Source organism: Rhineura floridana, chromosome 3 (assembly GCF_030035675.1).
Source record: "Rhineura floridana isolate rRhiFlo1 chromosome 3, rRhiFlo1.hap2, whole genome shotgun sequence".
NCBI classification, from domain to species: domain Eukaryota; kingdom Metazoa; phylum Chordata; class Lepidosauria; order Squamata; family Rhineuridae; genus Rhineura; species Rhineura floridana.
The window spans coordinates 24499364-24526091 of record NC_084482.1 but is presented as its reverse complement, the minus strand read 5'-3'; the positions used below and the strand labels follow the sequence as shown (position 1 = coordinate 24526091).

At 40.8% G+C, this 26728-nt stretch overlaps 1 protein-coding gene across 6 annotated transcripts in view; it reads left to right on the top strand.

The window, feature by feature from the left end:
* LOC133379552 (cyclic AMP-dependent transcription factor ATF-7) overlaps window positions 1–26728 on the top strand; it is a 149719-nt gene that overhangs the window by 14840 nt on the left and 108151 nt on the right. For 2 of the 6 annotated variants that reach the window (XM_061615077.1, XM_061615072.1), the window contains exon 2: window positions 21777–21837. In XM_061615077.1, the coding sequence (XP_061471061.1) occupies window positions 21790–21837 (48 nt within the window). In that variant the 5' untranslated portion in view covers window positions 21777–21789. Of the gene's footprint in view, window positions 1–18560; window positions 18598–20430; window positions 20507–21771; window positions 21838–26728 lie in introns of those variants that run through there. The other 4 variants (XM_061615075.1, XM_061615074.1, XM_061615076.1 and 1 more) reach the window with 3 other exon arrangements.

Sequence of the window (26728 nt, the reverse complement as noted above, 5' to 3'; positions counted from 1 at the left end):
TGAGACAAAGTGTTCTTCAAACCTGTTTGAAGATAGAACCCCTGAATAAGTTGTTTGAACACAAATGGTATTAGAAAGATTTTACAAGAAGATGCTGCATGCACAGTCAAAAGTAAATGTGGGCCAACTATCTTGCCTCCATCTGCTCTGATATGCAAGATTTTAATCTACTATTTCTCAGGTGCTACAAAGTCCTGTGTTTGAACTGCAGTAGCCTGTTTGTTTCTTCTTCCCTTTCCATCCCTTTTTCCTTTTGGTGTAATGTTGAGGGGAGATATGATAGCACTCAGTGGCATCACTAGGGTTGGTGTCACCCAGTGCGGTAACTCCTTGGCGAGCCCCCAAATGTCCTGCTCAGCGCGCGCACAAGGCCAGCCACCCATGCCCCTGGGAGGGCACGTGCCAGAGGGGCACCCAGCCAGAGAAGCAGGCCTGGGAATGCTGGCGCGCCTCCTTCACCCCGCTGACGCTGCTCCCGGTCTCGCCTGCCTCCGAGGAGGAGTTGGCTGCTCCGATGCTGACCCGGAGCTCTTCTTGGCTCCTTTGCTGGGCAACGGCGCGGGTGCCCTGCCCCGTGATGGGGCGGCTCTGGGTGTCACCCACCTCATGGTGTCACCCTGGTGCGGTCCGCACTCCCCGCACCCCACTAGTGACGCCACTGATAGCACTGTTCAAGTACTTGAAATTAGGAGTTGGCAGAGGAGGGCCAGGATCTCTTCTCAATCCCAGGCTATGGTCTGAAGACACATAACGCAATCTGCCTGCTGAAGCTAAGCAGGGTCAAATTTGGTCAGTGGCTGGATGGGAGACCGCCTGGGAACCATATGCCTTGGTTTTCATGAAAAAGAAAGGTGGGGTATAAATGTAATCAATAAATAAAGGACACGGAACAATGGGCGCAAGTTACAGGAAGCCAGATTTCAACTGAACATCAGGAAAAACTTCCTAACAGCTAGAGCAATACGACAATGGAACCAGTTACCTAGAGAGGTGGTGGGCTCTCCGGCACTGGAGGCCTTCAAGAGGCAGCTGGACAGCCACCTGTCAGATATGCTCTAATTTGGATTCCTGCATTGAGCAGGGGGTTGGACTCGATGGTCTTATAGGCCCCTTCCAACTCTACAATTCTCTGATTCTGTGTTTTAGATTATAAAACTGCAGAGAGGGATTGTGTTACTATTATTACTTTGTAAGCCACTGGGATCTTTTCTAACTAAAGTGAGGAATAAATTTTCTGAATGAATGAATAAATATATTTTCAAAAAGTAGTGCCTTCTCTAAAGAAGACAATCACCCTTTATCCATTTAGAAGGATAGTTTTAAAGCAGTTTGAGACATGCTCAAGTTTGGACAGTTCTTCCTTCCTATTGCATCCTTTAGCACCCTATTCCTTGATGTTCAAAAGGATTCTCCGGTACTCTCAAGATGCTTTTTGGGGGCGGAGATGATAGAAGAACTTACTTTCATCCGTGGGACTCTGCATCCAAGCCATTTCTGTTGCTGTGGTTTTTGTTTTTCCTGTGTCACTGGTGTAGGCAGCTTTTGAGACTGAATAATAAAAAAGCTCCTAATTGGAAATATTTAATAAATTGTCAGACCTCTCTTTTACCGTAAAGTATGTATCTGTTTATATGAAATGATCATTATAACATTTGCCAAAAGTAGTACCTGAAATCTGGTGCCATTCTTTTGTGTTCTATGAACACAATGTTTTGGTTGTAAAAGCAAAGTTTCTAGCCCTCACAGTTTAGAAAAAAGATGGGCTGTTGTCACAGGTTTAAAAAAGATGCCATCATTTTGCTAAGTAGGTTTTCGAATTGCGCTATGTGGGATTAGAGAGGCAATTGGGAGTGCTTTTCCTTTGTTACAATCCAGAGTAAAATGAGTTGCATGGCAGAGGATAAGATACGTAATGCTTTTGAAAGTTAGTATTGGTGTAAGAGTGGTATGTTCTTTGGGGTAGAGGGGAAACTCAAAATTGGGGATTCCCATTTAGGTAGATTCTAAAAGTTATGAGTATTTGCAGTTGACTCTTTCCAGGGATCAGCTGCTTCTGGCCATTTCCTCCCCCCAATGTACTTCAGAAGGTTCAGTGAACATTCTGCTGAACTGTGTTTCCTCTGAAACATTGTTAAAGAGTGATATTCTTTTGGAACCTATTTCAAAGCACATACTTCCTTCCTTGCATTTTTAGTGGGAGAGATTTTACTGCTTTTGCAAGACCTTTTGAAAGGCAGGCTATGTCTGTGTGTACTTGCACTTTTGACAGCAAAGTAGGAGTCTTTTTATGGCTTACTTACTGTAATCAATACTTAGTTTGCAGGGAACTGTAACTTTTCCCATGCTGCAGATTTTCAATTTTTCTCACTAGCAAGAACATGTTACCTTACTGTATGCTAGTATCTGCTGACAAAAATAGTTTGCAGCTCAATTTTAGTAACCTTCTTCATTACTTTTTTTGAGTTTTGTTTTTCTGGAAGCAGTGTGTTGTATCTCTGAAAGATTTGACCCAGTATCCCAAATCATTTGCAGAGTAGGCATCTCTATTATCATGGGTCTGAGTACTAATGGTTTTAAAGATAGTGGTGAGGGAGTTATAGCAATAAAATAAGCTAGTGTGTATAAATCTGAGACTATGAGTAGTTGCATATTTGTCTCTTTAAAAGTGGGATCTTGTCCAGCCATAGCTGAGTACTTAAATAGCATTGCTTTCAATGGGAAAGATTTTTAACTTGTGCCTTTAAGCATTAAAATCGATGGGATCTGCATTTTGGCTGGATTATGCTGGTAGTTTCTGCCTTCAGATCTGGCCAGTGGCATTTGTCCACCTTTACTTTCAGACACCATTACTATGTGCCCTAAGTGGGGCTTCCTTGAAAACCTCACAGAAACTGCAGCAATTTCAGAATTTTATAACTCTGTTTTTGATTTGGTCACAAAAATAGCACAATACTCCAATTTATCTGCAAGAACATCTCTTCTTGGGCCAATTCAAGTTGCTGGTGATCTATGTTTAAAGCCTTAAATGGCCTGAGACCTGTGTACTTTACGTTATCTTTTTGGCACCAGGTCAAGACTTTCCTCTTCTCCCGGGCATTGTAGCATGTGTTTTTAAATTGTTTTTTTTAAATGTGTTTTTAAATTTGTAGATTTGTTTTTAATGTTTTTGATTGCTGTAAACCGCCCAGAGAGCTTCAGTGATGGGGCGGTATATAAATGCAATGCAACCAATAAATAAGGCAAAGCCTTCTCTTGAGAGCTAGAATCCGGGAAGGGTGACTTAGCCTGTGCCTGCTTTTGAGACGGGCTCCTGCCTCAAAAGAAGCTTATTCAGATATATCAGTCAGTTTTTTTTTTTTTTTGACTGATTAAACTTCTCCCGGGTAGGGAGAAACGAAGAGATTAACCTCAAAGCCTATTTTTGTTGGGACGACCAGATCTCATTAATTTATGGGACGAGGTCCAGCCGACGAAGGTGGGACGGATTTTCAACAACAAGCTCTATCTGATAAAGCGAACGTTCATCTTATCTTCTAAGAGAGAACGCACTAACAGGCAAGCACCCTTCTTTCTATATTTTTCTTTTACTTGACTTAAATTGTTGCTGTTTAAAAGAGATTTGCCAGATTGATCGGTTTTTGACATCTCACTGGGGAGCCATAACTTCTCTCTGCTACTCACTAATTAATAGCTTATCTCTGTTTTTGTTGCAAAAAGCTGTCCTGGATTTGCATTCTAAAGATATACACAGAAGAGGGATTTCTATTCCAGATTTTTATTTTGAAGAATATTATATTGTCTGAGACTACTCTCTTTTTGGTCTATTTTATTTTGACGAATCTGTTTCCTGACGACCGCCATTAATTGTTTCGATCCTGGGAACTGCATTTTGTTTACTTAAGCATGGAGAGATAAGGCTGTCTGCTCTGTTTATACTGTGATGTCACCAAGTTTGGAGTATTAACCCAATTGTTGCTGAAATAAGAAGTGGTTTTCCTATATTTTTCTTTTAAAATGGCAATTAAGAAAGTGGCTGAGAATCTGGAAATAACTATGTTTCAGAAAATAATGGATGAGATTGAGATAACGAAACAAAACCTGCGACAGGGTTGTAAGGAGCTGAAAATTGAATTGAGTAAAATGAAGCAGGAGATTAAAGATATAGGGGTCCCTGTGAGAGAGGTGACCCTGGAAGGGGTCCCTGTGAGAGAGGAGACCCCGGAGATTGGAACAAACGTGGAACAGGAAAAAGATTTGGAGTCTATGGACTTTAGAAACAAAATCTATTGTTTGGAGACACAGGAGATTAAAGACATAGGGGTCCTTGTGAGAGAGGAGACCCTGGAGACTGGAACAGGGGTCCCTGTGAGAGAGGAGACCCTGGAGACTGGAACAGGGGTCCCTGTGAGAGAGGAGATCCCGGAGATTGGAACAAACGTGGAACAGGAACAAGATTTGGAGTCTATGGACTTTAGAAATAAAATCTATTGTTTGGAACTCAATGTTATCTCTGAAGAAATTAATGAAGATTCTAGAGATAAAGTTATCAATGGCATGGATAATCTTCTGGACTGGAATGATGTGATGGAGCCCAATATAGAGAAAATCTATGGAATTAACTGCAGCCATGTGACAATGGAAAAACTTTCAAGAGATGACCCAGTGTATTTTGAAAAAAAGAACAGAGATATGATTTTACAGCAGTATTTCAGCAACCTATTCAGAATGGATGGCAAGAAAATATTTGGGATAGAGGTAATTCCCATCAGACTCTTACTATATGACTATGGCTTTGACAGCAAGATTATTATGGAATACTGATAATGGAAGATTGGATACTGAAATTACTGGACTTAACAAGACTACTGAAGATGGAAGATGGAAAATGGAACTAATAGGGATAATAGAACAATGGCTACTGAAATTACTGAACCTAACAGATTCTGATGTGATGGATTAATTGAAATGTTTATTTTGACTATGGTTATGACAATAAGATTATCATAATTAGTAATGAGATGGATTAATCGATATGCTTATCTGGAAAAAAAAATTGATAGATATATTTCTTAAAGAATTGAAACCTCTCTTTGACTTTTTGTGGAAAGAATAAAGTAATGTTTATGAGATTTGATGATTAAGTAAGATAACTACTGGAGGAAAGTGATTTTATAATATGACTTAAGAGACAGGATTGTTATATATTATAGACTTATAACTGATTTGATCTTTGACAAATGGGAAGTCAATATTTTACTCTTTATTTTTTATTTTTGTTTTTTTTTTCTTTTTTTCTTTTTGTTTAACTATTTTTGATTTTGTTTTTTGTCTTTGAATGTTTTATGATTTCGTCTTGTATGTTTTATGAAAATCTGAATAAAAATTATTGAAAAAAAAAAAAGAGAGCTAGAATCAATTGGCGTACCTTCCTCCTTAGAAGTCATGGATGTGGAGCAGAGCTTTTACTGACGTGGTGCCTGCTTTATAGAACACCCTACCAAGAAATATCCTTGCACTCCTCTAAAAATTTGCCTCTATTGCCAACCTTTCCGATCATTTGGATGACTTGCTGCTTCTGCTGTTTGCTTAAAATACACAATTCAGCAACATTTTAAAAATTCTTTTTTATATATATTTTTATTAGAGTCACTGTGAGTATTGATTTTTCTTCTCTGTAGAAAGGCAACCACTAAAGCTAAAAATAGTAGGAATAATAAGGACTCAAGCATGCTTTTTGGGAAACACGAGTTTCAGAGTTATAAACATTTAAGATATATAAACGAGAGAAAGAGTGAGTCTGCAAGTCTCTGAGGAATCTTTTAGCAGGAATTTTTTCCTTTATGGGAAAAGAGGCATGAGTGAACAAAATGTCAGTATTTGAGCAAAGTTACTTGAAAGCTGCCAACTAGTGCATTTGATGTTAGCCTCTTAAAGTTACTTTCTCTTAAAGAATATCTGTTGGAGGACTTGCACACACGGAACAGATAAGCCCTTTTTGGGCAAACTCAATAAGTAGTGTCAATTAAGGTTTTTCAAATTGATCTTAGTCCATCTTTTGGTTTGTTAGGAGCCTCCAAAGTGCTTGGCGACCACAATAAAAGACAATGAATTAATGATTAAAACAAAATGTATGTGTATGCAGTTCCAGCTACTTTTAGTGAATGAGCAGAAATTAATTATTTTATTTTATTTTATAACAATTTGGAGGCCATGGACATGTGGACTATGTAATGTAGGTGGGGTAGATAAGATGGCTGTCTTGCTCTTATTCTGCATTCTTGAAATCTTAGGGCAGCAATATTAAGGTGCTACAATAATGGGCGCAAATTATAGGATGATATTTGTATTGGGTGTCTTTGCATTTGTAAAAAACAGTGCTCTGTTCTCATAAAATAGGGTGGTTTCCAGCATCAGTAGCGGCTAAGAGTCTAGCCTCTTAATATGCTGCAAACACAAGGTGTCTTCCAGACTGAGTATGTGATAACACTTGGTGGGCAGGAGTGACTGATGCTTAGACCAAGAGAATCTGAAAGAGGGCACTGTTTTTCAGACACACCTGCTTTGCCTATTCCAGGCACATAGCCAGCAATGCCAAGGAAGGGACCAGAAGGACTGCCCAGTGGTCCCATGCATGCTTCTCTTCTTTAATTTGTATTTGTGAGTGTCTCACTTAATGTAGGTGAAATTAAGTGTGCATGTGGAGGGTGTTGTGATTGAAGCAAGTATAATTTATCAGGATTGTAACTATACACCAGAGTTTGAAATCTCTTGAAAGAAAGGTACTTGAAAGAGGTATTATAGGCTTCACAACAACTGTTTATAAAGTCTAATACTAAATGAAAGAAAATGCATGAACGTTGAAGTTGTAAATGGGATTGCTGTCAACTGGCAACACATTCTGGAGTGTTTTCTGATGTCTCGTTTGGTGGGACTTTCCACTGTGAAGACCGTTTACTCCTGGCTAGCTGAAAAGCAGTTCTTCGAAGGATTGGCTTTGTGAGGGATCCTTAGGTCATGTCTTGGCCCAACCAAAGGCAGCAGTTGAAATTTCTGAGGAGAGCATTTTGTACAAATCTTTGAAGTAGGGATTTTGCTTATTTTCACAATTGTTTTTGCTGGAATGGAAAATTGGCCTTTCTTACAGTAAAATGTAATGTGATGTTGCGTTGAAAGTCCTATGTGGAAGTGCACTTCTGTTGCTTAAATGAAAGCACTTCTGAAGTGCACCTTGGTATTCAGTGTTGGGCTTTATCTGTTTCTCTAAAATATTAGCTGGAGGCTGGGGTGCATTACAGTAGTCCAGCTTGGAGATTACCAGAGCATAAGTAACCATGCCAGTCTATTCCTATCCAGAAATGGCCATAGTTGACACACCAGCTGAGGCTAGGTGTAGGTGCTCCTAACCATCAAGGGCACCTGAGCCTTGAATGACAAAGATGTTTCCAGGAGCACCCCCAAACTACACACCTGGTAATTCAAGAGGAGTGCAACCCCATTAGGAGCAGGAAATTCTGCTAGTTTATGGGTTCAATCTCCTTTCTGCTTACTCTCAGCTCTACTTTTCATGTGTATATATGTGTGTTTTCAGAAGCTTCTTTTAGGTGGTCCTAGATGGAGGCCATCCCTTCATCAAGAAAACTGCCTTTTTTAAGGAAGCAGGTGAGGAATATGATGGCATGGCCCTGTGCACCCCCTCACTACTGCCAATGCGCTTGGTTGGTGCTGGCCCAGGAAACCAATTTTCATGGAGATGCTGGTTGTGATAGAGCTGCCTCATAACATTGTTAGTATTGAGCATGTAGAAGCAGGAGCTCTCTGGTACTGACACTTGACGATGCCTTCTTTTGAACCGTAATGGACCGCAAGTTCTTTAAATCTCTGGCTCTGTTATTTAACCCAGTACCCCATAGTATATGCGGTAAAAAGGATCTTTGTTTCTTTCCTGTCAAAGATGTTCTTTCCTTAAAAGAATTGGAGATGGCCACAAAAAGAATGGATGTTATTTTCACTTTCAGGGTCTGAACAAGCACATGAAAGTCAGAGAAAATTCCTCTCAAGATCCCATTTGGTATTTAAATATGACGTATTTTTTTTGCTCTAATCTGGCTCACATTTCTTGAGCCACCTTGCTGTCGTTTTCAGCTAGTATGTTCCTTGAAGGCATTCTGGTTTAGTGGACCTTGCTTATTCCTACTTTATATTTTGAGTAACCTAAATATGTCTTCTAACTTGAAGAAAGAACCTGTCTTGGTTTGATTGGGTCTTTTCAATTGCCTCCAGGTAGCTTCTAATCCTACAATTCTATGAGAGGTGTTTTCCCCTGGCTAGATTTTCTGGTATAATTAAGTTGACCTTGGTAAAATGAATTCTTAAATGTGAATCTAAAGTATTTTCCATTCCTTGCTCTTAGCTTCCCTTTTCTGACAATGTAATGTTTTGAAGTTAACATCTGGCCATAGATTAACCTTGCTAATAAATAGCATGCTGTAGGTACAGTCCCAAACAATGCAAGTACAGTTTCTTATGGTGTACGCTTCATTTACGGAAGACAGATTTACTTAAATTTCACATTCTTGGAAAAACTGGGTGTTTTAAGAAGCCATAACTAAAATGCTATTCCAATGTGGATTTATGACGTGACAATGCTTCTGGCTGCAGCCTTGTGAACCAGTTAACAGACTACTGGAGAAACTTAAGAGTTTGCATACCTCCTTCCAATAAACTGACTCAACAGAGCAGCAAGATTCACCTCTTTGCCTGGACCACCATAGATGATAAAAATTTTCATCTCTTGTTTTATTTATTTTGTTTCAAAATTCTGTTTGTTCAACCTCCCCCCCCCTTGCCTCTCCTCATAGGTCCATTTTTATTGTTTTAATTTTTAAACAGTAAATCTTTTAATAGCAGTCTTTTTAAATTTATGAACGTCATGAGCTACTTTGAGAACACCATTCAAAAACTGAAATAACAGATGTAAAAGTAAAATGAAGTTGATAAGTTCCAGATATTGGAGGTAATGTCTTGAAACTCGGGTTAAATTTTGCAAGAACGGGACCAGCCTAAAACTTGTTTTGGCACCTGAGGCAGAAAATCCAAATGGCACCCCATCCTAATTAATATGTGGCCCAATCTACCTGGATGTTCTCTTGTGCAAGTCCATTGAAATAAACAGGAACACAGCTGTATTCATATCAATGAGACTTGTGCAGGAGAACATCGATTGAATTGAACCTAGATACCATCCTGCAATCAAAGACCACTGTCTGTAGGAGCTGTCCTTATCTAATGGTAAGGCTCCCATTGTGTAAAAGATGTAGATAACAGTAGAGGTCACTAAGGCTACAAATCTATGCACACATACCTGAAAGTAAGTTGCAGTGGACTCCGTGGGTCTGAGATCTGGGTTGACATGCATAGGATTGCTCTGAAAGTGTGGTAGTGAGTTGTAGCATACAAATGAGAAAAAGTTTAATTTGAGAGAGGCTGAACATTTTCAAAGCATCCTCTAAAAATGAAGAAACAGAACAAACAAGATTGTTTTACAATTTGATTTGCTTACTTTACTGCTGCTCTTTGTCCTTATAGAAGCATCTTTGAGGAGTAATTTCTTCATACACATAGAATATTGTTGCCATAGAAAGAAGACTTCAGAAATGAGCTGCGGAAGTTGTAAGTCATGTTCAACATGATGTTGACAATAGACTTCAGAAATCAAGGCCTCTTAAGCTTGAAATTTTCACCATGAAGATGGGGCCCAGTGGTGCAAGGCACAAATATCTAAAATTAATTTGGGGCAGGGCGGCCTTCTTTTGACTTTGTCTCAAAGGGACAGGACACAAGGGAACTGACTTGGGCAGCCTTTGGTTAAACATGGGGGAATGTTGGCACTAACAGTTGCAGAAATATCCAATAAGAATTCTTGGCTTGGGTTGAAAATACATAAATGGTAATCCAGGCAGTTGATCATGTCCTCTTTATAGGTGATATCCTTTGGAAAGCCTACGTTTTGGTTACTATAGAAATGGTTTAGGGTGTGTTGGAGACTTCAGACAGTTCTAAGGATTTATTTTCATATGTTCTGTAATATTTTTTAAAGTATAGGTATTCTTAGGTTTGTAGCTTAGCAGCGTTATTACACTGTTAATACACTGTTCCCAAACTGTGGTCCATGGACCACCAGTGCATGCTTCATTTACTGATTCAAAGTGCTGGTCTTAACCTATAAAGCCTTACACGGCTTGGGACCACAATACCTGATGGAACTCCTCTCCCGACATGAACCCACCCGTACACTATGCTCAACATCAAAGGCCCTCCTCCGGGTGCCTACTCCGAGGGAAGCTTGGAGGATGGCAGCAAGGGAGAGGGCTTTCTCAGTGGTGGCCCCCAAATTATGGAATGATTGTTATGATGAGGTGCGCCTGGCGCCAACACTGTTACCTTTTCGGTGCCAGGTCAAGACTTTCCTCTTCTCCCAGGCATTTTAGCATGTGTTTTTAAATTGTTTTTTTTAAAGAAAATGTTTTTAAATTTGTATATTTGTTTTTAATGTTTTAATTGTTGTAAACTGCCCAGAGAGCTTCAGCTATGGGGCGGTATACAAATGTAATAAATAATAATAAATCAGGTGGTTCACACTGTGTCCATATTAAATATTCATATTGATTTTTTTTTGTATTTTATTGCTTCTTTTATTTCTTGTATTGTATTTCATTGTACTACAAGTTTAATTCTATGGCATTCAGATTGTAATACAATAGAATGCAATATAAGGAATAAAAGGAGCAATAAAAATGCAACTGAAACAATACATAATCTAGCACAGCACATTACAATTGCTACAACAAGCAGAAAAAGTATTAAATGGCCCACTAACACCCTCAGCTATTTTCAAGTGGTCTCGGGGAGGGAGGGAGTTTGGCATCCTAAACTAGAATAGTGGGTCATTGCATGGCCTCTGAGCATGCTTGGTTCTTGTTGGACTGTATTTTGAGTTCCTCCAAGTATACTAATACCTCCCTCTTCCTTCTCCACTTGCCCCTATTTTGGCTATTGGCTTGTTGGCACCCATCACCTGAGTCCACTGTTAAAAGGTGTGAAATCCTCATTGGAACATTAGTGATATAAAACACTAGGGGAGCTTGATTTTCAGGGTGGTATCCAAGTGACATGTCTCATCAGCTGCAGAACAGGATCTTCTTAACTCCCCCCACAGTGGATAGTATAACTGATTTCTGTATGTGCCCATCCTATGTGATGGAATGAGATGAGCTATCGGGGAAACCTGAGATTGTTGATTGAGCTATCATTTACACCAGGGTTGGAAAACCTCAGGCCCAGGGTGCAAATGCAGCCCTCCAGGCCTCTCTGTCTGGCCCTCAGAACTCTCCCCAGGCCACACCCCCTCCTCAGCTGTACCCCTCACTAGCCTTACTTAATATCCTCCTTGAGGGTTTTTTGTCTGCTGAAATAAGTTTGTCAACTCTTATTATGCCTCTTGGTTGCCTGGATGGAGAGGGTGTGTGCTTAAAGCTTAAAGAAAACATTTACATTTGTTGCTTTGCCTCCCTGTGAATCCAGCCCCAGAAGATTGCCCAGATGGGAATGTGGCCCTTGGTCTGAAAAAGATTCCCCACCCTTGGTTTACATAATTACTTAAGTAGAGGGGAGAGGAACATGAGTTAAGTCTTTATGGGGACACCTCTCCCATTTTTGCTTCAGCTTATGAATCATCCCTTAAATAATAAACAAATTCTAATTCATAAACAAATTGGAATGAGCTTGATTTCACAGGACAATTGATTACTTATGATACCAAGCCCTGTGCCAATTTTTTGTCTGTCCCTGAATCACATACAACTTCTCATCCCTCTTAAAATAGGAAGTGTTATGCAGACTCTAAGCATTGAAGCACCTTTCCCATATTTTTCAAAAAAGTGCAAAACTTACTGGGGAATTCTTCTCTCCCTTCCAAAAAGTGATTGAACCTGGGTAGAGACGAGGAGCAAGTCTCAAGCTCCTGTTTTTCTTTCTCTCACTCCTCTAGCCACAGGGAGGAGTGAACGACCACTGAATGTTACTGCAGTTGTTCTGGGAGTGGTACAGTTGTGGGAGGCTGTCCCTGCGTGACTTCTGTGAGCTGTGTGACTTCTGCGCAAATATAGATCCGCCGTGAAGGAGCCTACAGTACTGCAATTAAAGAAAAGGCTTTTTAAAAATCATTGCAGTCCACATATTTATCAGGGAGTTGCATTGAAGAGTATGCTGAGTATGCTATCTCCTTGCTCTAACCTATGCATCCACAGCCTGATCTAGAAAGATCGAAGAATGCTTGAGCCTCACATACCAACACTGGGTGATACCTTAGTTAGGCCTATCTTGCACTGTGAATGCTATCTTTAGAAGAGTAATTAGCACCAACATGGAATATTTTATCGTTTCCCCCTTGCTTAATTTTCTGGTCTGGTTCACATGTAACACTAAACCAGGAGTAGCCAATGTGGTGCTTTTTAAAAATTTCTCTGTTGGATTAAAATTTCTTTACTATTAATGTAAATTTATGTAAATATTAATTTATTTCCTACTTTTAATGTAAGTTGCTTTGGGTCACTTTGGTGAGAAGAGCGTCTTAATATATATATAATAATATTCATTTCAGGGAAGGCTTTACGGGGGAATAGTTTTTGGGAATGGCGGACAATTCTGCCAGTTTGGTTAATATCAAATTTGCTGTCTTGATAGTGTGATTTAAGAGATTTTTGTTCTATTATTTTAGTGATTGACAGGAGAAGGACTGATTTAATATTAGAATCATACAGTCATAGAGTTGGAAGAGGCCTATAAGGCCATCAAGTCCAACCCCCTGCTAAATGCAGGAAACTAACTTAAAGCATACCCAACAACTGGCTGTCCAGCTGCCTCTTGAATGTCTCCAGTGTTGGAGAGCCGACCACCTCCCTAGGTAATTGGTTCCATTGTTGTACCTCAACAAAGAACTCTAAATAGAGGGGAAAGTCCCCTCTGTTTAGAAGTAAAACGTGACACCTATACTCTAGAACTTCCCAGGAACATCTTGGTCTGTGTCTAGTTCTTGCATTTTCAACATGGACATATGAAACAATAAAAAACACATTGGCGTGATGGTTTAGAAGCAAAGAAATAGTATTCCCAAGTATCCATTCATAGTCTTGTTTTGTCTGTTACTAATGTTAGATTTCACTGAAGCAATTTGATCATATTAAACTTAAATATAATCTGACTTCATGCGCAAATGAGTGTATACAGGCCATGTTTCATGTGTTTTGCATAGGAAACCTCAAACATGATGAGAGGAGTGTTTTGTAATTTATTTCTTTTTTTAAAAAAAGCGTACATTGACAGCTTTGCTTAAAACCAACAGCCATTAGAATAGTTCTTTTGAGAAGCCAGATAGAAATGTTAATAGTTCCCTCTGCCTCAAGGCTGGCGGTATGGAATACCTACGCTGTTGGGCTTTCTGGTTCCAGTATTCTCATTCATGCCACGGCCATGTGTGATGGTCTTGGGAAAGCAGAACTTAAAGCAAAGTATAAATGTAATTAGAGGAAGCAGTTTTGGATGATACAAAACACCTTCAATCAAATTCTGCTTTGTAACAACAGAGAATTTGTAGGATGAGGACATGCACAGGAACATAAGGAGAGCCATGCTGGATTAGCCCAGTGACCCATCTGGCCCAGCATCCTATTCTCACAGTAGCCAGCCAGATGCCTATGAGAAGCCTGCAAGCAGGACATGAGTGTAAAAGCTCTCCTCTCGGCTCTGTTCCCCATCAGATGATATTCAGAGCATACTGCCTCCAAAAATGGGGGTGCTACATGTCTATCATAACTAGTGGTAGTGTAGTGAGCCCAACCCTCCCTCCCAGCTGAGACTAGACAGGCACCCTCCTTGTCGAACTTCAGGTGCGTGACTTTATTTTTTCCAGTTGGCATTTTAAGGTAGTGTTTGGTTTTATGATTATTTTATTGTTCTGTTGTTTTATGTATAGCTTCTTTTTATGTATACTGCTTAGAAATGCAAATGATTACATGGTTTATAAATGTTTTAAATAACATAAATAATAGTCGTCATTGATAGCTTTCTTCTCCATGAATTTTTTGAAACCCTTTTAAAGCCATCTTGACTTGACAAGATGTGTGTATATCTCCTTCTTTAGCCTCTGCATAAGTTCCTCTTTAGACACTACCAAAAATGAAAATGCTACAGGCTAAGTAAATGCACTGGTGACTGTATGTTTTGAGGGCGGCACTTGCTGTGTTACCTTTTAGAAAGCGTTCGAGTTATGCCCTTTTACACTGGGGCATGTGTTGTCATGTAGGATCTTAGAAAATCCAAGTGCCCTCAGGGTTAGCAAAACAAGGTAGATATGATACACATTTTTTTTAAAAAAATTGAGCAACTCTTGCAGTCCCACAGTTCTTCTTAAATCCTATGACTTATGAACATTGACTATGCACTAACCTCAAAAGAGTTACCCTCCAAATACTACAAGCACTGTATTACGGTTGTTCCATTCCTTTCTCTCCGATAGGCATCAACAGGTACCATTGGGGGAGGAGGTTTCAGACCCTTGGCCTCTCGATTGTGGTGTGCCACAGGGCTCTCCCATGCTATTTAATATCTATATGAAGCCGCTGGGGGCAATCATTAGGAGATTTGGGCTGCAGTGTTACCAATATGCGGATGACACTCAGCTCTATCTCTCGTTTAAATCTTCGCCAGAGTTGGCTGTGGAGACCATGTCCAAGTGCCTGGAATCCGTGAGTGGATGGATGGGAAGGAACAGGTTGAAGTTGAATCCCGATAAGACTGAGGTGCTGCTTGTGGGAGACAAGGGAAGGTTGGGTGATCTTGACCTGATGTTCAATGGGGTGAGATTGCCCCTAAAGGACCAGGTCCGCAGCCTTGGGGTTGTTCTTGATTCCAAGCTGTCCATGGAGGCTCAGATTTTGGCAGTGAGCCGGGCAGCTTGGTATCAATTACACCTCATTCGTAGGCTGCAACCCTACCTTCCTGCTCATCAGCTCCCCCTGGTAGTACACGCCCTGGTCACCTCTCGTTTGGACTACTGTAATGTGCTCTACGTGGGGTTACCCTTGAAAACGGTCCGGAAATTACAACTTATACAAAATGCTGCGGCTCGACTACTTACAAATTGTCGCTGCCGGGTACACATCACTCCAGTGTTATTCGATCTACACTGGCTTCCAGTTATTTTCCGGGCTCAATTCAAGGTGTTGGTATTAACCTTTAAATCCCTACACGGTTTCGGCCCAGTTTACCTGATGGAGCGCCTCCAGCGCCACCAATTATGCCGCCCGACAAGATCAGCCACTCAGGGCCTTCTCTCAGTCCCACCAACTAAAACAGCTAGGTTGGTGAGGACTAGGGAGAGGGCATTTTCAGTGGCAGCCCCCACTCTCTGGAACTCCCTCCCGTACGATCTTCGGCATGCCCCTTCCCTGAATGTATTTCGCAAAGCCTTGAAGACCTGGCTCTTCAGACAGGCCTTTGGGACTTCTGGGGAGGGTTAATTTTTTAAGACTAATCGCCTATTCTCTGAACTGTTATTGTTCTTTATTCATAGTTTTATTGTTATATGTATTTTATGTGTATTTTATTATCATGCATTTATTGCAACTAAATTGTACGTCGCCTAGAGTGGCCATCGGCCAGATAGGCGACATATAAATTAAATTATTATTATTTATTATTATTAACGGAACTCTTTGTATAAAATAGGAAGCAGCTATTGAGGCCTCCCTGAATTCTAACATAAAACTGGTAGCTTGCCTGGTAATACTCACTCTTGGCCTAAGCCTAGGGATAGGAATATTAAAGGGGGGGAAATGAGAGGAAGCAAAGTTGTTTGAAACTATATTGTGGCATACCCTGAAGTCCTTGTTGAAGGGGGCTTTTAGCGCAACTTTTAAAAAATGCCAGCAATGGTAACCAGTACTGAGGAAATGGTGAACAGCGTATTATAATATACTGATGCATGAGTACTTTGAGTCTCATACTCCTAAGGTTGGAAAAAATTGTAAATCCCGTGGCAGCTGTCTGTGTCTCACTTGGAAGCTGTGTTTCATGTTTTGAGAGCCACTTCATATAAAGGAACTCTTGTTTCCAGGAATAAAACAATTTGTACTTTAGTGTGAAGGATTCCTAAACTTTGACTGATTGGTCAGCACAGTGAGCCTAGGTGAGCCTCAGGCTCATTCTTCACCCATCCCACCCGGATGCAGCCAAAAGGAGAAATAAGAAGCTTTCACTTCCATTTCAGTTAACCATAGCTTGATATGTTATCCAGACGCAACTGTGATTACTCTTAACCCATGGGTTGAAGCTAGCTTGTTTCAAACAAGTGATGGTTCAGGTTACCCACAATTTGGTGGGTTTGAATGTTGCCCCAAGTTGCATTTAATCAAAAATGGAAGGGAAAGATTTCAGACTTCTCATAGCCATGACTGGGGTGGGGGGGTGGGAGAGTACATGAGCCCAAGACTGGCCTACATTCATTCCCCATCATGATAAACCATAGTATCACAAAAAGCTGAGAACCTTTTCAGCCCAAGGACTACATTTCCTAATGGACAACCTTCTAAGGGCCACATGCCAGCAATGGATGGGACTGGAGGCAAAAAGTGGGCAGAGCAGTAAACCTTTGCTCCCTTTGTATGCTACATTTTAGCCATACACAAAAGTCAGGTTTGTATATTCACACACCCCTCTCCCACACTCTCTCCCTTCCACACACTCTCCTGTCCATCTAGGCCAGCAAGAGGCATTTTCAACAATGTATTACAGCTAAGCAAAAGCACTTGAGGAAGGCATGAAGCAGAACTGGTGAGAAGCATGGTCTGGGAAGAGTCCTGAGGGCTGAATAGAGCAGCTTGGAGGGCTGCATGACCCCCTGGCTTATCATGACACCCAAATACAAGCTTTGAGCTCTGCATGACAGGGCTAAGAATGTCCTAGTAATTTTAAGCTTATTTATTCCACGCCTGGCATTTAAGAAGCAGGTTTCAGCATTTTATGTATAGAATAGATCTCGGGACAGTCCAAACGTAAAATTAATTGATAAGATTTTAATTGTTATTTAAATGTCTAGACTGCTTAATATTTAAAAAGTCTAAGCAGTATGCACTGACACTTATTATTTATTAACAAAATTTGTGTACCACTTATTTGATTAAAAAAATCTTAAGTAGTTTGAAAGAAAAATCTAAAATATTAAAATACCAACAAAAACATTTAAGTTAACATAATTTTTTAAAATATAAATAAAATCAATTTCACAACCATGACACATAACATTTCATTTCATTTTTATTTATATACCACCATTCTGCATCACTGCACTCAAGGCAGTTGACAACCATAAAAATGACAAAAATATACGGAAGTAATCATACTATCATCCTATAATGCTACAAAATATAAAGTAATACAAAATAAGCTTAAACAACAAAAGTTCAAAAATACACAATATTACATATACAAGTGTTACACCAATACAGATTACTATTAAATAAACCCTATATCTGTCCCTTCTGCTTCTAACATACACACCTTCGCAGGCTCCTGGCTCTCAGTGTGGTGTAGTGGTTAAGGTGCTGGACTACAACCTGGGAGATCAGGGTTCGAATCCCCACACAGCCATGAAGCTCACTGGGTGACCTTGGGCCAGTCACTGCCTCTCAGCCTCAGAGGAAGGCAATGGTAAGCCACCTCTGAATACCACTTACCATGAAAACCCTATTCATAGGGTCGTTATAAGTCGGAATCTACTTGAAGGCAGTCCAGTCCATCCACATCCATCCTGGCTCTCACCCAGGACCCAAACACAGTTCACCCCCAGAATCTCGCAACAAAGAAGGGGCCTGAGAACTGCTTACATCATAAAAACAACTTAAAGCTTGTTTTTATGAATAAACACTAAGGTAGATGGCAATTCATATAAAATATCAAAGTAATGTACAAAATATACAATAAAACATAAAATACCATACAAACAATATAAAACAATTATTAAAATGAGTAATCAAAATAAAAAAACTAGAGAACTGCATAGGTATATTGACATTTAAAAAAGGTCTTTAAAAGACACCCAACAATTAACAGAGTGAATGTCTACTGAAACTCCACGAGAGGGGTACACCACAAGACCACTGGAAACCAATGACACAAAAATGCCCAATTTCTAATTAAGGTCTCATACTGCAGAATTTGCTACAATATCAGCCACACCTTCTGAAGGTGATTGCGGGGCCTGCTCCCTGTTGCGTGTGTGATGGTAGATGAACCAGGACTTCACATCTTGTCCAGAGCTCTCTGGAATGTTCCACAATGAACATGCATGATGATCCGTGACTGCACAGAGATCTCAACAAAGAGGGGAAGTTTGATCTTGGCCTTAATATGAAGATATATCTGCTGTCTAATCATTTCTGCTTAATGACTGACGATCCTAGTAGTTTAAGTAAACTAAAGCATTCATATCTCCTTTAACCCTATAGATTTCTGCTTCCTGATAGGCTTCTTCAGTGATCTGAGGTAATGGCAATGTACTCCTTAGTGTTCTTGGCAGTGCTTTCACATGGACCATCCCAGTGATGACTGATCTTAATTGCCCCCAAAGCTGCAAAAACTTCATGATCTGGATGGGGGTCCCCGGGGCCCACATCTGCCTGGGGGCAAGCTGGGGACCACCTGAAAACTTTCAGGTGGCAAGAGCGACGTCGTTGCCCTGGCGAGGCTTAAATGCCCCCATTCCGGGCCTGGGTCTGCCCTGTGCACAAAAAGGCAGTGCTAGCCTGACTCGGGAGCCTCTGCTGTGTCAGGAGGTGCCCAACCCAGGCCTGACAAGGAGGAGGACAATGACGATGAGCCCGCCTTCCTGCGCCCCACCCACCAATGCCACAGGGGCTTACAGACAGGCACACACACACACAAATGGTGGTCATCCGCTTCGGGTAAGGTTCTCAAAGCCTCAAATTTCATGTTAAAACACAAAATAAAACAACATAAAAACCTGGTATAAAAACAGTAAAATACAGCAGAGGTACAAAATTCCAATGTTGGTGTCAGGATTGCCAGTCTGGGATTGGGGGGAAATAGATAAGTGATAATGTCTTGCAAATTTGGAAAGAAAAGGGTATTCCAGATTGTAGGAGCAACCATGAGAAGTGCCCATTCCGGGTCACTGCCTTACAGCAATCTGTAGGGCTCAGTGCCACCAGTAGGAGTTTCCCTCAGGACCTTAGCTGTCAAATAAATCTGTACGTGGGAGGTGGTCTTTCAGGTAACCACAGGAAATTTATCAATTTGATTCGCCAGTGAACCAGGAGACTGCCCAACCCCTACTCAAGAGCATTGGTCCTCAACTGGTGGGCAGGACCCATGACCCATGCAGCCTGACCTGACGTGGGTTGCAACAACAGTGTTACCACCATCAAATATATGGTTAAAAGTTAAAAAATGGGTTCCCAAATGTGCATGTAGATTAAATATGGGTCCAGGGTATGAATATATTGAAAAGTGCTAGGACTACTGCTAGCATGAAAAACTACATGAAATGGAAATGGACTGCCTCCAAGTTGATCTCGACTTATGGCTACCCTATTAGGGTTTTCATGGTAAGCGGTATTCAGAGGAGATTTACCATTGCCTCCCTCTGAGGCTAGCCCTCCCCCACTGGCTAGGGTCAGCTCAGCTTGCCACAGCTGCACAAGCCAAGAACTCACAGATTCTGGACTCCCACCCAGGCTGTCCCCAAAATGAAATTTTGCCCCATATTAGCACTGCCTTTGAACAAATAAATGCTAAGCAAGGAATAAATTATGCTTGCTACAGATACCCGTTTGTAATGTGGGAGGTGGATATTTGTGTTCAGTTTACAGTGGCTGCATTCAGTTACCACATTCCAAATCCAGGTTTGCCATGATCTTCAATCTGCCTAACTGTAATTTGGAGTGATCCTCCAAATCAGGATTGCAAATCGTGGTTTGAACCTTACTCGATGGAATTGCTCAAACCACAGTTAGCCACTCAGACGTTGAAGCAAACAGTGATTTGAAGAAGGCAGGAAGTCTTCTACAAAGGTGCACATAATCTACTTGCAGCTAACTGGATACCAGCTAGCACATTCTAGATTTTGAATTTGCACATGTTTCATAGTAGTTGTATGTGATGCAGATCCAGGAGAACATACGTTTCTGAATTATTACAATTTTTTTACTTTCCAGTGGCTGCAATTTTGCTTCAGCATTTTAACATTTGTCAGCTTCCATTGGACTACTAGCTCCTCAACTTGAATTGGGAGTTGATTGGAAGCAACGTAAACAGCTGCAATATGTCAATATAGCAAATTCGCTGAAGAGAGAAAGTTTGCTTTATTATAGTTTTTAAATCCTGCCATTTAAAAAAAATGGGGGATGGAGCCATAATTTCTAAGATTCATACGGTAGGATTTTTATTTACTCTTTTATTAATAAGAATAGCTTCACTTATGGCATAATAGGACTGATGTTTTGTTATTCTCTGCTATAGTCAGTGACAAACTACTCTTGCCATCAGTCTTGCAGTTTATCCACTGGGGAGCTAGATTATGGCCTTGTAAAATGGAGCACCACTCCTATAATCCCTTAATTACACATTTCTAGCTCTCTCCCACTGAAAATATTGCATGTGCATCAAGAGGCTTTGGATTTATCTCCTCATGCCTTGACTACACATGGCTGTCTGTCTGTAGAGTCTCTACGAATGTCTACTTCTGTTTTAGAAGGGAATCAAGAATAAGGATGATAAAAAGTGCATGGCACTAAACTACTCAGCTGTCTTCATCCAGCAAATCAGAATTAGAGGCTGGGACCTGCAAAGCAAAATGAAGAAGCGCTAAGACTTTTCTTTCTGTTCTGGCTTCCACACTTCTTCTGTTGCCTGGACCATTGAATCTTTCTGTAGCTCTTAAATAATATCTCACACACACAAAGGGGGGGAAATTCATGGATTCCTTCTATCAACTGACTACTGAAGGTGTGGTGTGTTTGAATAGTGCTCATTCGAGGGATTGGGACCATTTACGAAATGCATCTGATTAGTCTGATCCAAGTGTGTTGCAGGACTTTTGCCTGTTCTGGCCCCTTGGCATTCAGGTAGTGGCTGGAAGTAGCTCCTGCACTAGTGGCTTGTATAGCCCTCGTGGCTTGCCCCTGTACAACTCCTGTGAAGAAAGGATCCAATGAAAAAACATACTTCACACATTTCTGTGCATGTGCTGTACCATCAGAGAATGGGGGAGGGGATGTGTTTGAATCCTGTGTTGACATATTCTTGGACTTCGTCTCTCCTGGAAAAACCTGAAGTAGCTAACCCTCATGGCCCCACTACTCCTATCGCTGCCACCCATCCATCCCCTTTATTGCTTAACACAAAGCGAGTTATGCTTGCAGTGGGTCCTAGTTGTAGGGTTGTACCTCATGGCACAATGTAGGAGCTCTTCCTTTGTAACCATTCCTGTTTGCCAAGAGTAGGATAGACAGTAGCCCCAGGAATTCTCTTGGCTTTCTCTGCCCCCTCAAGGAACGGTCCATCCGAACACCCATGTTGTTGCTATTGATGAACCACCTTCCTGAAAAGTGCTATCCATTTGGTATTCATTCATTTATTTAATTATTTTCTCTTATTTTCTCTTCCCTCCTCCCCTTTCCTTTTATGTGTCCTGTGTAGCTCAGCTGTGGAAAAAATATGGGAGACGACAGGCCATTTGTGTGCAATGCCCCAGGCTGCGGACAGGTACGTTTACAGTATACTTTATTACGAGAGTGTCATTGTGAATCAAAGTGGCTATTTTATCACTAAGGCAAAGACTTTAAAGCCAGTGTTTTACGTGATCACTGGAGGTAATCAGATTGGAGGATTTGCAGTGTATAAATCCAAGTTATGAGCAAGTGTAAGGGGCCCAAAGTAATCAAATTTGCTTAGCTTTTGTGCCGTATTGGTGTTCTGCTGGTATTTTCCCCCACCCACCCCAATAATATTCATGGAGCTTGGAAAGGGAAAACCTTATCCTGACCTCCAGTTAATATTATCTGATAACATTGTCTATCTTCTTTTTCAGGCTTATTTAACCAAAGAGCTCATTTGTTAATTAGAATTTTTGAAAAAGCAACTTTGAGTCTATTTATTAAATGTATGTACAGTAGGGCCCCGCTTACCGGCGCTTCGCTTACCGGCGCTCCGCTAATGCGGCGGCTTTCGTTTTCTATTTTAAAGCCGATTTTTGCTCTTTTGCGACGTTTTCATGCGATGGCCCCATTATAATCTATGGGTTCCGCTTTACGGCAATTTCTGCTTTACGGCAGGGGCCTGGTCCCTAACCTGCCGTATAAGCGGGGCCCTACTGTATTATTCCACAGCAAGGCTTTCTGAGTGGTTTACAGTCAAGCAGTATAACAAAAGGGCAAAGAGTAAAAGACAAAAACCTTTAGCTCAGAAACCTAATTCAGTTAAAGGTGATGCTGTGATGTGAACCCCTAAACTTCTAGGGTCTATTTGGAGCTTTGGGGCTAACACTTTATTTTCCTCCTTACTCTTTCTGCTAGTTTAAATAGCCCAGGGGCCTAGATTATTTTGTCACTTGCCCCTGTGTATTTTCTTTTTTAGAGGAAAACACAATTCTTCTCATTGATACTCAAGGGTGGGGTAAGTGAAGTTCTGTGTTGGGGAGGTAAATTTTCTTAACAATTTTTTGCCATTAGATGGTTTCATCTGGGCACTTAATACACTGATGTTCATGGTGTAGTGTTTGTGGCACTCTTCACCATGCATACAAACCCAAGTTCAAAACAGTGGCTTCAAGCTATATACCTGGATAAACTGCAAATTCTCTGTGTGTGTACATGCATACCTGTTTGTGTAATGCAGCAGGGCGTAGTACACTTTGAAAATTGTGAGTTTCAATATAGTAAAATGTACAGGTGAAGCCGCTCTTGGAGTTCTATCCCGCAGACACCGAGTCCCATTGAAATCAATGAGGCTTATTCTTGAGAAAACGCAAATTGGATTGGATTACTAGCAGGGTAGCAAAATGGAGATTATGCTGATTTGCAGCATATAAGACAGTGAAGCCTTCTTGCAGTATACATATACAGTGCCTTGCAAAAGTATTCAGACCCCTGACCAATGTTCTCATATTACTGAATTACACGTGGTACATTGTAATTTCATTCTGTATATTTTATTTTGAAACACTGAAACTCAAAAACAATTATTATAAGGTGACATTGGTTTTATGTTGGGAAATATTTGTAAGAAACATAAAAAACTGAAACATGTTGCTTGCATAAGTAGTCAACCCCTGTGCTGTGGAAGCTCCCAGTTTACGCAGGTGAAAGAAATTGCTCTATCAAGGACACAGTTACCTTACCATTGGCCTCCACCTGTCCACCATTAAAGTTGCTGTCACATCGTCAGGATAAAAACCCCACTGTTGAAGGATCATTGGTCAGGCCGTGGATCTGAAGGAAAATGAAGACCAAAGAGCATCCTGCAGAAATGAGAGATAATGTAATACAAATGCATAGATTAGGAAAAGGGTACAAAATAATATTCAAGTGTTTGGATATTCCAGTTAGCACAGTTGGATCAATAATCAGGAAGTGGAAGCTGCATCACACCACCCAGGCACTGCCAAGAAAAGGCTGTCCCTCCAAACTCAGCGCTCAAACAAGGAGGAGACTTGTGAGAGAAGCCATAGAGAGGCCAACAATCACTTTGAATGAGCTACACAGTTCAATGGCTGAGAGTGGAGTAATGGTGCACCAGTCAACCATATCAAGAGCTCTGCATAACACTGGCCTGCACGGGAGGGTGGCAAGAAAGAAGCCATTACTCAATAAGTACCATCTGAAAGCATGTCTGGAGTTTGCCAGAAAGTATGAGAGTGCCCCAGCTGCAATCCGGGAAAAGGTTTTGTGGTCAGATGAGACCAAGATAGAGCTTTTTAGCCAAAACTCAAAGCGCTATATGTGGTGCAAACCTAACACTGCCCATGCCTCAAGGCACACCATCCCTACAGTGAAGTATGGTGGTGACAGCATCATGCTGTGGGGATGCTTCTCATCAGCAGGGACTGGGCATTTTGTTAAAATTGAAGGAAGAATGGATGGAGCAAAATACAGGGAAATACGCAAGAGAACCTGCTTCAGTCCGCTTAAAGACTGAAGCTTGGAAGGAAATTAACTTTTCAGCAGGAGAGTGATCCCAAGCACAAGGCCAAAGTAACATTGGAGTGACTCAAGAACAAAAATGTGAATGTCCTACAGTGGCCCAGTCAAAGTCCTGATCTCAGCCCCATTGAGAATCTGGGCACTCTTTGAAAATTGCAATCTATAAGCTACATCCAACCAACCTGGAGCGAATCTCCCAAGAAGAATAGGCCAAAATCCTTCCGACACTGTGTGCACAGCTGGTACATACCTACCCCCAAAGACTTAAAGCTGTTATTGCAGTGAAAGGTACCAAATATTAATGTGCAGGGGTTGAATACTTACAAAAGCAACATGTTTCAGTTTTTTATGTTCCTTACAAACATTTCCCAACATAAAATCAATGTCACCTTACAGTAATTGATTTTTGAGTTTCAGTGTTTCAAAATAAAATATCATACAGAACGATATTACAGTATACCATTTGTAATTCAGTAATATGAGAGCATTGGTCAGGGGGTCTGATTACTTTTGCAAGGCACTGCATCTCAGGAAACGTCTGAGCAGGTTGAAGCACTCCTTCCTTTTTTTGACTAGCTACAGTATTGGGGTGAAGGAGAACTGAGGTGTCTTGTTCTGTGCTGATTTCACCACCCCACAGTTAAATTAGGTGGACTCTAGACAGCATGGTGGGCTGGATCCAGACTATGGGTTCACCACACCAGTTTAAGCCATCACATTTTTAATTCATATTACCCTTCCTAAATGTACGCTTGTGCAAATGCTGGTTTTGAAATGTGATCTGCTCATAAGCGCTGATTTTTTTATCTGCTGTAATCATGGAAGTTGCTGCTAGGCAATAATTGTGATTCATTGGGTGGCTCACAGGAACAAGAACAGGGCTGGAGAACTTATTTCAGGCAGAGGGCCACATCCCCTTATGTCAGGTGTGAGAAACTTTTTGTTCTCCAGATGTTGCTGAACTACAACGCCCATTAGCTCCACCAACCATGGCCAAAGGTAAAGGTTGGTGAGAGTTGTAGTTCAACATCTGGAGAGCCAAACATTCCCCAGACCTGCTTTATGTGGAATCGTCTGGGGGCCACATGCCAGTGGAGATGGAACCAGAGCAACGTATGTGACTCTTACCTTTGAAAAGTAGGCTACGTTCCAGCCATGCCAGTCCTCCATGTAGGCAAGCAAAGGGCATTATCACTGTTCAAGCACACATTCCACCCTAAGAAACTCAATAGTTGGAAGTGCAGTAAGAGTTAACTAAGACTGCTAATAGCACTGTGGCTTGATCGACTCTCTTTTGCAAGGTTTTGCAGAAAATTCAGGGCCACTATATTGCAGGTGCGTTTCCAGCATGTCTGTTGCCTATGTATTGTAGCAGAGAGATATGTATCTGTAAACACATCGGGAAAAGCATTATATGCATGTTAAGGTCCTACAGTTGTCTACATGCCAGGGACATGTGGCCAGTCAAGGCTCACTACTGTAGTGTCTGCCACATGTTCCATTATATTTGCAAACATGATTTTCTCTTTCAGATGTGATGTTTACATCATAAGCATCTGCTTCATGGAGCTTTTAGCAATCTTCAGAGTAGTGTGTTCAAGGATGGATTTTTCTATTTGCATTTAGAGGAAAAAGTCCCCTCAATTTGCCCTTTCTGAAAGGAAAGCAAAAGGAAATTCTTCCTGATCCAATTTATCAATATCCTTTTTATTTTCTCTAGTTGGAAAGTAATTTATTTTGCATAGTTTTGTGCATATGAGATGGGGCTCAGGAATGTACATAATACTTTAAAGATGGAAGTGGTCTCATCATATCCATCATACGCTGTTGCATAGAATACTGACTTTGGACTGAGGGGAACAGACTGTGACTTCTGCCACTTCATCTTATAATGTGACACAATGAAATGTAATCTTGGTTTGTAGTTTATTATTTTATTATTTATTTATTAATTAAATTTATATACCGCCCCATAGCCAAAGCTCTCTGGGCGGTGTACAACAGATAAAAACACATTTTACATACAATTAAAACCTCATATTAAGCAGTTTAAAAATAAATAATGATATCAAAATTTAAAACATAATTAAACACCAAGTAAAATGCATATTAAATATTAAAATGCTGGAAATGCCTGGGAGAAGAGGAAGGTTTTTACCTGGCGCCGAAAAGATAGTAATGTTGGCACCAGGCGTACCTCGTCAGGAAGACTATTCCATAATTCGGGGGCCACCACTGAGAAGGCCCTTTTTCTTGTTGTCACCTTCCAGGCTTCTCTCTGAGTAGGCATCCGGAGGAGGCACCCGGAGTTTGTGAAATACTAAAAAGCACAGCCACCTACGTACTTCATGGTTCTTCATTAGTAGGAATGGATAGATCAGTCTCTTTCCAGTGCCTATCAATGTTTGTTCACAACTCCATTCAGCCCTGTTTTAGCATTAATCTAAACTACATAT